This window comes from Amblyraja radiata, chromosome 5 (genome assembly GCF_010909765.2).
Source record: "Amblyraja radiata isolate CabotCenter1 chromosome 5, sAmbRad1.1.pri, whole genome shotgun sequence".
NCBI lineage: Eukaryota > Metazoa > Chordata > Chondrichthyes > Rajiformes > Rajidae > Amblyraja > Amblyraja radiata.
Window position 1 is genome coordinate 60,099,197 of NC_045960.1, and position 14,419 is coordinate 60,113,615.

The 14,419-nt window shown below is 44.6% G+C and overlaps 1 protein-coding gene across 2 annotated transcripts in view; it reads left to right on the forward strand.

Moving 5' to 3' along the window:
- Window positions 1–14,419, forward strand: part of supt3h (SPT3 homolog, SAGA and STAGA complex component) — a 380,516-nt gene that overhangs the window by 296,395 nt on the left and 69,702 nt on the right. For both annotated transcript variants that reach the window (XM_033021335.1, XM_033021336.1), the window contains exons 8-10: window positions 5,420–5,532; window positions 6,072–6,182; window positions 10,232–10,423. In XM_033021335.1, the coding sequence (XP_032877226.1) occupies window positions 5,420–5,532; window positions 6,072–6,182; window positions 10,232–10,423 (416 nt within the window). The remainder of the gene's footprint in view (window positions 1–5,419; window positions 5,533–6,071; window positions 6,183–10,231; window positions 10,424–14,419) is intronic.

Genomic DNA, 14,419 nt, shown 5'->3' on the forward strand with positions numbered 1-14,419 from the left:
CGGTGTTGAATCTCCGCCCAGCTCGGGAGCCGCAGTCTCCAGTGGGAGGTGGCCGATTCGGAAGCTCCAGGTCGCTCAGGGTGTTCTTCCAATCCGGCGTCGGAGTTTCGATCATCCCGGCGAGAGGGCCTGAGCATCGGGCCGCCGTAGCGGCGACTGCGGAAGGCTCGAGGCCCAACCATGGGGAACAGGGAGAAAGGACGAACTTTGTTGCCTTCCCTCACAGTGGGAAACGCTGATTCCACTGTGTGGGGATGTTCATGTTAAATTCTATCGTGTGTTGTGTTCTTTTTATTCGTATGGCTGCATGGCAACCCAAATTGTACCAATTGGTGCAGTGACAATAAATGTAAACTTGAACCTCATGGTACAAAATATTATATTTGCAGGGAAACCTGGAATAACTGGGATTATATATACTTTCAGCTAAGAGCTAGTTTGGAAATGGTGACATGAATGGCCCCCTTTGGGCTTGAAGGCTTTTATGATTCTAACATGACAAATACGTAATTGAGATTTATTTTGTAATTAATATATTATGTTAATAAACTCCTTTATTTAACAGGGGCAAACAATACAACAATGATCTTTGTTGAGCACTTACGTTTTGACTTGAGTAGATTACTCTAAGAACAATTAGTTGGCTATATCAGATGGATTAAACCAATCATAAGCTAGAATGGTAGTGGTGACCCCGTTAATAACATATCATCCATGTTGACGATTTTGAGCACTTTAGTTGAGAGATACAGCGTGGAAACAGGCACTTCGGCCTACCGAGTCCTCACCGACCAGCGATACCCACACAGTAACACTATCCTACACTAGGGACAATTTTTACATTTATACCAAGCCAACTAACTTACAAACCTGTACGTCTTTGGAGTGTGGGAGGAAACGAAAGTTCTCGGAGAAAACCCACATGGTTATGGGGAGAATGTACAAACTCCGTACAGACGGCAGCATCAAACCCGAATCTCTGCTGCTGTAAGGCAGCAACTCTACCACTGCCCAAAAAAATGTCCAAACTCTGCTTATGAAACTTATCTGTCTTTGCATGTTATTAAACAGAGAATCTGTGGACAGCTGTTATTAAACATTAGAGGCAGAGATTGACTGAGATTATGTTTTTTTTTAAATTATGTTCTAGTTTTACTGTCCACCACCTATACAGTGCAAATTATGATAATGTGTTTAATTACTGTAAATGAAGGGTTTGGTAGCATATTCTTCCAGCCAGTAACTTTGATCGAATATGATTATAGATAATACAGATTTTTCTTGTAATATGTTATGCAGAGTAATGTAAAGCTAATCATAAAATATTTATTTAAAATTGCTTGTTAAAGTTCATTTTCCATACCATCTACCCCATTTAAAACCCTTCACTGAGGAAAACAATTCTATGATTCTTGTTATGGTCAACTTAAATTTGAAGTGAAATGCAATTTTCAGTAATCACAGGTTTGCAATTAACTCCAGTAGAAGTGAGAAGAAAGGCAAAACTGCACTCTATCAATTGCAGAATCTTGACATCCTATTCAGCTTGGACATGTGGGCCGGAGGGCCTGCTCCTATGCTATGTTTTATATATTACTCCATTAGTTTTCAATGAAAGCAACATTTTATACAGTGGAGTAGGCAATTGCTGTGCACACATTGGCCCTAAGTATTCAACACAGCTGATGTATGGAAAATGGAAATAAGAGTTCCATCATAACAGTACAAACCAGAGAAAGCAACTGGTGCTTGTTTTCTGAAATTAAACTGCCACTCGATTTCAGCCAAAGGACACTTTTAATTAATCAAAATAATGGTAACTTTGAAAACTATTTCTTCATTGCTATGTAGTATAGCACAGAAACAGGCCCTTCAGCCCAACTTGTTCATGCTGACCGAGATGTCCCATCCGAGCTCGACCCAACAACTTGGCAGATGAAATTTAATACTAATAAATGTGAAGTCATTCACTTTGGGAAAAAAGATGATAGGGCAAGTTATTTTCTAAATGAGGAGGAGCTGCGTTGTAATGCAACGCAAAGGGATCTAGGGGTATTAGTACATGAATCACTAAAAGTTAGTATGCAGGTGCAGCAAGCAATCAGGAAGGCCAATGGAGTTTTGGCCTTTATTGCTAGGGGGATTGAGTATAAAAACACGGAGGTCTTGCTGCAGCTGTACACAGTATTAGTGAGACCACATTTGGAATACTGTGTACAGTTCTGGGGTCCATACTTAAGAAAGGATGTACTAGCCCTGGAGGCAGTGCAGCGAAGGTTTACAAGATTAATTCCTGCAATGAGGGGATTGACATATGAGGAAAGGTTAAGTAGGCTGGAACTCTACTCTTTGGAGTTTAGAAGAATGAGAGGCGATCTCATTGAAACATATAAGATCGTGAGGGGCCTTGATCGGGTGGATGCACCGAGGATGTTCCCAATGATCGGGGAAACTAGAACTAGGGGACATAGTTGCAGAATAAGGGGGGGCTCTTTTAAAACTGAGATGAGGAAGAACTTCTTCACCCAGAGGGTGGTTAATTTATGGAATTCACTGCCCCAGGGAGCAGTGGAAGCAGAAACGTTAAATATATTTAAGTCTAAAATAGATGGTTTTTTAGCTGCCAAGGGGATAAGGGGCTACGGGGAGAGGGCAGGGATATGGACCTAGGTATGGTTAGTATAGTAAGACCTGAGTGATCTCCTGGACAAGTGTCGATCGCCTGGATTGGGGTCGGAGAGGAATTTCCCGGATTTTATTCCCGAATTGGACCTGGGTTTTTATCCGTTTTTTTGCCTCCCCCAGGAGATCACGCGGTTCTTGGGGTGGAGAGGGGTGATAGCGGTATAAAGGGGAGGGTAGTGTCTTGTGTTCTGTGTCTTGTGTCTACTGTTTGTGGGTAAGTGTGTCTGTTTAGTGTTCAGCCATGAGCGAATGGCGGTGCGGGCTCGACGGACCTGGTGGTCTACTCTCGCACCTACTTTCTATGTTTCTATGTTTCTATGACCCATTTGATCATGTTTGGTCCATATCATATTTTAAATGTTGTTATTGTATCTCCCTCAACTACTTCCTCTGGAAGTGTAGGAAGGAACTACAGATGCAGGTTTAAATCGAAGATGGACACCAAAATCTGGAGTAACTGAAGAAGAGTCTTGACCTGAAACATCACCTTTTCCTTTTCACCAGAGATGCTGTCTGAACTGCTGAGTTGCTCCTGCTTTTTGTGTCCATCAACTTCCTTTGGACACTCATTTTATACCCACCAAATTCTGTGTCAAAAATGTCCCCCGCGGGTTCCTATCAAATCTTTCCTCTCATCTTAAACTTATGCCGTCTCGTTATTAATTCCCCTACCCTGGCAAAAAGACTCTGCATTCATTCTATTTGCCTCATGCAAATAAAGGCCGAACCTGCTCAAGATCGACGGGTGGCGCCGCGTGCCAGCAGCCTCGCCTGCAGCTGTTCGTCCTTTCCACATTTTTTTTGTTTTTAGTATGTCTAAAAGTGTGTTTTAGTATTGGGGGATGGGGCCTGGAATTGGCGGAATGTTTTTTAGTCACTTACCTCGGTGGAATGCGACTATTCTCCTAGTTGTATTTCACCCTCCCTTACGGCATAACAACTTGGATTGGTGCGGCCTTTCCCGGAGTCGGGTCCAGAGCTTCAGCAGCGGGCGCAGCGCGGACTTTCCATCGCGGAGCCGGGTGAACCCTTGTCAGGGGTCGCTAGAAGAAGTGCTCCGATCGCTGGCCTACGGCCTACGACATCCTGAAGCCGCGGTCTGCGGAGCTTCTAGCCGCGGGCGCAGCGTGGACTCTAAGAGCTCCGACCGCCGGCCTGCGGCCTATAACATTCTGAAGCCGTGGTTTGCGGAGCTTCTAGCCACGGGCGCAGCATGGACTTTAAGAGCACCAACCGCCAGCCTGTGGCCTATAACATTGCTAAGCCGCGGTCTGCAGAGCATCTAGCCGCGGGCGCGGTGTGGACTTTAAATGCTCCGACCGTCGGCCTTCGGCCTATAACATCGTGAAGCCCCGGTCTCCAGTAGGAAGCGGCCGATTCGGGACCTCCAAGCCGCGGAGTGTCCGTCTGTCCCGACATCTGAGTTTCGAGCATCCCAACAAGAGGGCCTGTACATCGGGCCATCGGTAGCGGCGACTCCGGATGGTTCATGGCCCGGACCACGGATGAACAAAGGAGGAGGACTGACAAAGTTATTGCCTTCCACCACAGTGAAGAATGTTGATTCCACTGTGGTGGATGTTCATGTTATATTCTATTGTGTATTGTTCTCTTTTGTTTGTGTGGCTGCATGGTAGGTCAAATTTCACTGTACCGTAATTGGTGCATGTGGCAATAAATGTGAACGAACTTGAACTTATGATTTTATACACCTCTATAAAATCACCCCTCAGCCTCCTGTGCTTCAATGAATAAAGGCCTAACCTGCCCAACCTCTCCCTCTAATTCAGGCCCTCAAATCGACTATTGGGAAACTATATCCAATGCCACTTTTGGTGAACTATGTACTTGTACTCCTAGTTCCTCATAAATCCTGCACACTTTCCATCTTAATGGCATCTTTCCTACAGCTAAGTTACCAAAACTGCACACAATACTTCAAGTGTAACCTAATCAAGTCTTGTATAACTGTAGCATTACGTCCCAATTTCTACGCTCAATTCCCTGACTGATGGCAAGCGAGTCAAAAGCCTTCTTCAATGTTTGGGGAAGTTTTGTGGAATTATGAACGTACTCCTAGATCCCTCTTCTCTGCAACACTGCTCAGGGCCCTACCATTCAGCATAGGAAGGAACTGAAGATGCTAGTTTTTTACTGAAGATACAAAGTGCTGGAACAACTTCAGCGGATCAGGCAGCATCTCTGGAAAAAGATCAGGTGGCGTATTGGGTCGGAACCCTTCTTCATGCTGAAAATGGAAGGGGTGAACTACTACCTCCAGATCCCCCCCCGCCTTCTACTTTCAGTCTAAAAAAGGGTAATGATTCGAAACGTCACCTGTTCCATTACTCCATGGATGCTGCCTGACCCGCTGAGATGCACCAGCACCTTGTTCCTACCATTCAGTGATTTGACGTCTCAAAATTCAACACCTCCCATTTTCGGAATTAAATTCCATTTGTCATTCCTTGATCAACTTGCCCACCTGAACAAGATCCTGCTGTAAATTGTGATAACCATCTATGACATCACCTATTTCTGCAAATGTACTAATCATATCAAGTACATTTTCATCCATATAGTCATTTCATGGTAGGCTGACATCGCTGATGTTGTGGCACCATAAACAACCATGCTAAGAGCATGCTTTATGTGTATGCTGCTAGAAAATAAGGAGTAATGTTTTTCTTCCCACATAAATTAATATTCAACTTATTTTTCTTGCAATCAACAGCCAAGAAGTCAAGCAAGTTTAAAGACTGGTTAGACTGCAGCAGCATGGAGGTCAAGCCTAACCCAATTGCTTTGGAGATCATGGCATACTTAGCTTATGAAACAGTGGCACAGGTAATGTGCAATTTAATAATTTTATAATAGTAGCTGAAATAAATTTTAAGTGTAGTTTTTGTAGTATCGTCTCTGCATTTTATCATCTCTGTATTAGGTCTGGTATGTGCGGTGGCTGTGGTGATGATTTAATAACTCTGAGGTCATGCATTTTAATGGTCAGGTGTGAAAATAATTTTGTTGGTCCATTATCATTGAAATCTGTATGTTGCTAATTAGGAGTGGGGGGGGGGGGGCGCGCAAGAAGAAGAATGTCACTGCAGCAATCTGTCCAAATTATGCTTGGAGTGGTTGGAAAGGTTTAACTTTTTAATGTATTTTATGCATTAGAGGGTATGGGTTATGGTAGGTCCAGTGTCTGTGCATTTCCATGATTATAGCCTGTTATGCTGTTAACAGCAAAAAATCTGAAGCACATAAAAATTATTGCTAAACTCATGAGATTGGCAAGATTGTTTGGTTAGGTGATTCATGTGATGCTAAGTTAACATTTCTATTAAAATCCCATAATTTGCTCTTTTCGATATATTATTTTTAAGCTGGTGGACCTAGCCCTTTTAGTGAAGCAAGATATGGCCGCTAAAACTGGGGACCCATTTAATAACATCAGGTCTGGGACATTTGCGCAACACAACACTCTATTGCCTGAGGTAGGTACTTCTAACCAACCCAGTCTCTCTCTCTTAAGTGGAAGGGAATTTACCATCTAGATACTCTCCCATGGAGAAACTAAACTTTCATTTATCTCTTTTTAGCTGTGTTATGGTGCAATTGTGTTTGCTCCAATTTTGATTGTGGCCCAAAACTGCATATTCCTGCTTGTTGCAGTCGGATACCACAAGGGACGTTATAATAAGCAAGTTTGGTATTCTGAAAAACGCAACGAATCATGAGATTTGTCAAAGGTCATTTGAAGGGGAAAAAAGCGAACGGGGGTGCCAGGTGGCGGGAGAGCGGGGTGTGGAGGGATTGCGGGGTGTGGCGGGAGAGCGGGGTGTGGTGGGAGAGCGGGGTGTGGAGGGAGCGGGGTGTGGCGGGAGAGCGGGGTGTGGCGGGAGAGCGGGGTGTGGCGGGAGAGCTGGGTGTGACGGGAGAGCGGGGTGTGGCGGGAGAGCGGGGTGTGGCGGGAGAGCTGGGTGTGACGGGAGAACGGGGTGTGGCGGGAGAGCGGGGTGTGGCGGGAGAGCGGGGTGTGGCGGGAGAGCTGGGTGTGACGGGAGAGCGGGGTGTGACGGGAGAGCGGGGTGTGGCGGGAGAGCGGGGTGTGACGGGAGAGCGGGGTGTGGCGGGAGAGCTGGGTGTGAAGGGAGAGCGGGGTGTGATGGGAGAGCAGGGTGTGGCGAGAGAGCGGGAGAGCGGGGTGTGGCGGGAGAGCTGGGTGTGACGGGAGAGCGGGGTGTGGCGGGAGAGCGGGAGAGCGGGGTGTGGCGGGACATGAATGCAATCACCTCCTACAAGGCGAAATCAGGAGGCAGCACACATGTCAGCGAAACATCACTCCCTGACCAGCTCAATGCGTTTTACGTACGCTTTGATAGGGAGAACACTGATGTGCTTTCTCGAGCCCCCATTCGCTGTGATGGTATTTCGGTCACGATCAGAGGTCGACGTCAGAAAATCCTTCAGAGGGGTGAACCCTCAGAAAGCGCCTGGTCCTGACGGAACTGGGTCTCTGCACATCCCTCTGCATGACCACCAGGGGCGCCGAACGATTGGCAGCCCCGCCAACAGTCTGTTTTATTTTTTTATTTTTAGTTTGTGTTAAAAGTCAGTGTACATGTTTTCCGATTTGTTTTATGTGGGGGGAGGGGAAGGGGGAAACTTTTTTTTTCAGTTTCTTACCTTGCTGGAGATGCAAAATTTTTGGATCGCAATCTCCGGTCGCTCTGCGGCCTACCATCGATAGAGCTGGAGGCCTCCTCGGACTGACCTTGGGACCCACCGCGGGGCATGGACTTGCATCGGAGTCGATCCCTTGCCTCCGGACTTTACATCGAGAGCTCGCAGTCTTGAGAGAGAGGCCGTGGATGTCGGGAGCTCCAACGTCGCGGAACGTTCGACCAGCCCTGATGCGCGGTTCGTCCGGCGCAGGGGAGTTGACATCGCCCGATGCAGGAGCTGATCATCTCGACGCGAAGGGCCTGCATCCGGCTACGGGAGTCAAGATCGTCTCGTCAACGGTGGGCTCGAGGCTAAGGGAAGATATTTGAACTTTTTTTCGCCTTCCATCACAGTGAAGAATGTGGAGGAGTCACTGTGATGGATGTTTATGTTAAAATGTGTTTTGTGTGTTCTGTTGCTTTTTATTTGTATGACTGACTTGGCAAATGAAATTCCTCATATGTTGCAAAACATACCTGGCTAATAAAGTATTATTGTGATTAATTGAATTGGATCCTTGACGTCCTCATCCACAGTCTGTTCGAATTGGCAGAAATACCTCTTCCTTATTAATAATCAGTACGGGAGCACCTCAAGGCTGTTTGCTCGGCCCACTGCTCTACTCGCTCTATACTCATTATGACTGTGTAGCCAGACGAATTGGTGATGAGTCAGAGTATAGAAGTGAGATTGACCGATTGACCAAATAGTGCCAACGCAACAACCTTGCTCTCAATATCAGCAAAGCCAATGAACTGATTGTGGACTTTGGAAGAAGAAGAATGGCTATTATAGTCATCAGGCTATTATACACTACAACCTCAAATAAGCTCTGAACTACGATAGACATTATTATTGTACTACTATTGTATGCTTTTTGTGTGTGTGTATGCATATATGTATATTTGTATGTGTGTGTGTATATATCTGTGTGTGTGTGTATATATATATATATAGAATGTGTGAGTATGTATATATACATTTTTTTCTCTCGTTTATTATATTGTTTACAGTGTACTATGTTTACATATTCTGTTGTGCTGCAGCAAGTAAGAATTTCATTGTTCTATCTGGGACATATGACATCAACCACTCTTGACTCTTCTTGCTTGACAATTATACTCTTATTTGTAAGTCAGGATAGTTTACGGTTTGGAGTTGAGCCTGCAGGTGGTAGTGTTTCTGATTACGTGAAGCCCTTGTCCTCTGTTTTAATATTGCAAAAGGAGTAGCCTGATGAGAATCTACAAATAATTTTGCCGACTATACACATAGGTGACTATTGTGCACCTGTGGTGGAGGATGGTAGTGTTTAGGGTGTTTCATAGATGCTAATTAAACAGGTTGCTTTGTCCTGGAAATCACACCAAAGGGTACAAGGTGCTGGAGCAACTCAGTAGGTCAGGCAGCATCTCTGTCTGAAGTCAGCAGTCTGAAGAAGGGCCTTGACCCGAAACGTCACTTCTCATGTTCTCCAGGGATGTTACCTGACCCGCTAAGTTACTCGAGCAATTTGGGTCTTTTTGTGTGTATTAAACAGCATCTGTAGTTCTTTGTTTCTACATTTTGTCCTCAAAATTGTTGGCTTTATTTAAGCTTTCCGAAACTGCACAAATTCAGTCTGAAGAAAGGTCTCGACTCGAAACGTCACCCATTCCTTCTCTCCAGAGATGCTGCCTGTCCCGCTGAGTTATTCCAGCATTTTGTGCCTGTCCAAATTCAGACAAGTTAAGGGCCTGTCCCACTTGGGCGTCATTAGCACGCCATTTACGCGACATCCTAAAAATTGGTTGGCGCGTCGTGACGCACGCATGGCGCTTGGTGATGAGTGGTGGTGTATGCAGTGAAGCGTGGTAATGTGCAGCGCCCCAGGATTTTGCAATGCTCAAAATCCTCGTAGCCACCTGCGTGGTGTATCCCTTGCGCACGCTGATGTACTGATGGCGTACGCTGACGTACTGACAGCGAACGTGTAGCGTGTGGTGACGCATGGTGATGCATGAACATTGCCTATGCTAATTTATTATGCATCGCCGTGCGTCAATGTATGTAACCATACGCCGCCCATACGCCGTTGGTGCGCCGCACTACATGACCACCCGGGTATAAAGCGCGCGTAGTTTTGAAAATTTTTCACTGGGTAAATCCTTACCACGGAGATCGGACTAAGTACGAACGACATCGCAAATGGCTCACAAAAGAAGCAGGGCCCTCAAGAGCACTTGCCGCGCGACTGTCGTACTGCTGGACGATTTTTGCGCGACAGTCACTACCGGTCTGTTGTGTAAATGACGCGCAAATGACGCCCAAGTGGGACAGGCCCTTTACACTCCTCATGTGCCCCTTGTGCTTTATAGATACAACTGGGGCTTCAAGAAGTACATTGCTTGCCATTAGATTCCCAGCCTTTGACCTGTTCTTGTTGCCAAAATATTATATTGTCATCTACTTTAAATTTTTGTCATTGATGACGCTCAGGATGTTAATGATGAGGTATTTGGCGATATTAATACCGTTGCATAACAAGGATAAGTTGTTGGAGATTGTCAGTGTCATAGGAGCATCAAGTCTATGCCATTCAATCATGGCTGATCTATCTCTTCTTCCTAACCCCCTTCTCCTGCCTTCTCCCCATAACCTCTGACACCCGTACTAATCAAGAAGTGTGTGGCGCTTTTGCATTTAAAATGCAACTTGTCTATCAGTTTGTGCATGAATGCTGAACATTTGTGACTGAATGCTGCCTAGGCTTTTGCTGCACACAACTTTATTGCTGAAGATTTCAGGCTCACAACACAATTATTTTGTAACCTTTTAGATGCAACTTCATGTTCAATCTGTCAACTTGAAGAGCAATCTTGATTCCCCTGAAAATACACCTCCATCCACTCCGACTACCCCGGCATCAACAGTGCCACATGTGTCTAAAGCATATTCAGGAAATCTGGGCAATGGAAGCATGGGCCAAGATTCCAGCAATTCCAAGGCAAAAACTCGCAAGCGAAAAAAGGTGAGTGGATTTTTTGTTTTATGAAATAGGACTCTAATAGAGACACAGAATATTGGAGCAAAACAGGCCATTCAGCCCTTTTATCTGTTCTGCCATTCAATAAGATTTCAGATGATCATCTATTCCAATATCATATTCCCACTAGTGGTCCATATCCCTTGATGCCCTTTGTATCTAAAAATCTATCTGTCTCCTTTAAAAAATATTCATCAACTTGGCTTCTATAGCACCTTATGATAGCAAATTTGACAGGTTCACCTCCCTCTGAATGAAGACATTTTATTTTATCTGTCATAAATCTCTTGCCATCTAACCGGAGACTGTGGTTCCTTGCTGTAGACACTCATCCAGAAGAAACGTTGACACCACAGCCAGTCTGGCCAGCCCAGTCAGAATTTTGATAGTTTCAATTAGATCACCCCTCTCATTTTTCTAAGCTCTATTGAATAAGAGTGTAGTTGAATAGTGGTCTGGTGAATCTTCACTGTATATATCCTTCTATAAGAAAGCAAGCCAAAATATCACACTGTTCTCCATGTGCGATATCACCAAAGAATTGTATAACTGCACCAAAATATCCTAGTTTGCGTAGTCAAATCCTCTTGCTATGAAACCTTATGCTCTCTTAACTGTTTGCTGCACCAACACAATTGCTCTGAGTGACAGGTATACAAGGACACCCAAGAATGCATTACCATTTCCCAATCTAACATCCTTTAAGTTATGTATCACCTCTCTGATTTTCACTTTTTGAAGTCACTTCACATTTATTTGTGTTAAATTGCATCTGCAATGTTTTTGCCCTATCACTCAATCTATCTAAGTTGCCTTGAAACCTTTTTGCATGCATCCTCTAATTAATAATCCCGTATTTATTGTTGCTGCAAAATTCAAAATATTATACTTGGACCCGATCCAATACCTGACAGCCAAGATCTGATCCCGATAACTGCCCCTTCTCCCACTGCCATCCAAAAGAGATTCACACTACTCTGTGTTCAAGAAGGAACTGCAGATGCTGGAAGATCGAAGGTACACAAAAATGCTGGAGAAACTCAGCGGGTGCAGCAGCATCTATGGAGCGAAGGAAATAGGCGACGTTTCGGGCCGAAACCCTTCTTCAGACTGATGGGGGGTGGGGGGGAGAAGGAAGGAAAAAGGGAGGAGGAGGAGCCCGAGGGCGAGGGGATGGGAGGAGACAGCTCGAGGGTTAAGGAAGGGGAGGAGACAGCAAGGGCTAGCAAAACTGGGAGAATTCAACGTTCATGCCATCCGGACGCAAGCAACCCAGTCAGCTGATTTACATCGGGGAGACTAAGCGGAGGTTGGGCGATCGTTTCGCCGAACACCTCCGCTCAGTCCGCAATAACCTACCTGAACTCCCGGTGGCTCAGCACTTCAACTCCCCCTCCCATTCCCAATCCGACCTCTCTGTCCTGGGTCTCCTCCATTGCCAGAGTGAGCAACACCGGAAATTGGAGGAACAGCACCTCATATTCCGCCTGGGTTGCTTGCGTCCGGATGGCATGAACGTTGAATTCTCCCAGTTTTGCTAGCCCTTGCTGTCTCCTCCCCTTCCTTAACCCTCGAGCTGTCTCCTCCCATCCCCCCGCCCTCGGGTTCCTCCTCCTCCCTTTTTCCTTCCTTCTCCCCCCCACCCCCCATCAGTCTGAAGAAGGGTTTCGGCCCGAAACGTCGCCTATTTCCTTCGCTCCATAGATGCTGCTGCACCCGCTGAGTTTCTCCAGCATTTTTGTGTACCTTCACACTACTCCGTTACCTCATCCTTTGTAATAGCTTTAGCCTTTTTTTCCACTTAAGTGAGATTAACTGTTCTGTAATTTCTTGTTTATTCACTCCCTCTTTTGTTAAATAAGGGGTTACAGTTGCCACTAAGCAAAGCTACAGGAATTATTATATTATCTATTTTGTTCCAGAATATGACATTTCCATGACTTTAGTACTTTGGGATGTAAATGATCAGGCCTTGGGGATTTAATGGATTTCAAAGGCATTAATTTATCCACCACTAATTATTTTAACGAATACTCATTTCCTTTCATTCTACATTTTCATTGGATTCTTGGCTTCATAAGATTTGTGGAAAGCTGGAGATCCAAGTGACTGCAGATGCTGGAAATTGCTGGATAAACTCAGTAGGTTGAACAGCATCTATGGCGGGGAAAGTAATTGTCAACGTTCTGTGAGTCAGTGTCCCAGACACTGTCACACAGATGCTGCTCAATCTGCTGAGGAGTTCATCCAGTGATTTGTTTTGTTCTGCATTTCTGTAAGTTATTTGTATCATTTTCTCTGAAGGCAGAACTGATGTTCACCAAACCATGATGCTGCGTTGTACAGAACATATTAATAAAAATGTATGTTGAGCTTATAGGACTTGATATTACAATCCCTACTATAATTGGCATCTTCTTAATATCTTGAGTGGGGGTAGGGGTAAAGACTTCATTGGGGTCATCAGATAGGCACCCTCCTTCCTTGGTGTTTCATAGATAGGCCCACGACACCTCCAGGGGGCTCAACAGCAACTCCTGGCATCCCAGCTGCACTCCCCACTGTTTTACTCCTCTTGCTGGTCATTTTGCAGCCCAGTTGGAGTTCCTCTTCAGCCACAGCCAGTTGCTGCTTCGCTCGGCAGCCTCTGACAGCGACCTGACGGCTTGCCGGAAGGCCTGTCCTCGAATTCCCATTCCCTTCAGGAGTCTGGTTGTTGACTAGTATTATATTTATATTGACTTATCAGAGCATTTTTGAAGTAACAATATAAAGAAAAGATTTAGGGATAACTGACTCAAATAATGCAATTTGAAATTCATATGTTCATTGTAGTTTCAGACGATTGTCTAAGGATTAGTTGTGGAATAAGGAATATTGAACTTCGCTTTCTCAAAATAATTTAAAGCTCCACCTTCAAAATGTGCATCAACTGTGAAACAGATGTGGAAATATGTAATTACTGAAAGTCAATTTTAGAATTTGTGATGTAGTTTGTGTATCAAGTTTAATTAAAACTTGAAATGGAATTTTTAATTGAGTAGACAATGATTGTGGTGTAATGTAAGGGATTAGCATGATTTGGATGGATGTGTGGATTCACTTTCTCATCAGTCGATGTCTTTACATATATAGAAGAGAGACACAAAACGCTGGAGTAACTCAGCGGGATAGGCAGTATCTCTGGAGAGAAGGAATGGGTGACTTTTCGGATCAAGACACTTCTGCAGACCCGTAACGTCACCCACCAGATTCACCGAATTAAATCAATTTTTCTGATGTCACTTTTTGTGTTCTGGCAGAGAGAATGAGCTGAGGGATGATGTTCAGTTCTGAAGAGTATGGCATTTCTTGGTCTTTCAGTCATGCTCTGAGTAATACAGGCGTGTGCTTCTAGAACTCATCTTGCCTTTGGGGTTTAATTGTCTGTTCTTTGCAGAAGTTAGGCAATGTATCCTATTCAAACAGAGTTAAAGTTCCCTAAAGCTAATTGCTAGATGAAAACTGTATGGTAGATTTTCCATTTTATTATTTATAAATAATAAATTATTCCATGTTATTTATTATTGTACAAAATATACATTCTATCTACATAGTATATAAAATATTTAACATATCTCTCTAGTATCAATGTTCTGATTTGCTGAATTAGCCTTGACTTTAACGAATTGCAGACTGGGAATAGTATAAATAATAACATGTAGGGTGGAGGAGGTGGAATGGTCACAGCAGGCTAAAACATATAGGCATTCCAGATCCCAGCTCTGCCTGTACACCCAGCCGACACACTGCACTAAGCTCTGGCTACATATCCGCCTACTATCCTAACCCCAACTCTGACTATTCACCAACCACACTCCGTACCCTGACTCCGACTCCACACTCATCCACACTCCAGATCCTGGCTCCAAATATACAACCACCACGCTTCATCCCCTGTGTCCGCCAGGAAAAATTCCAGAAACAATTTGAGGGCAAACA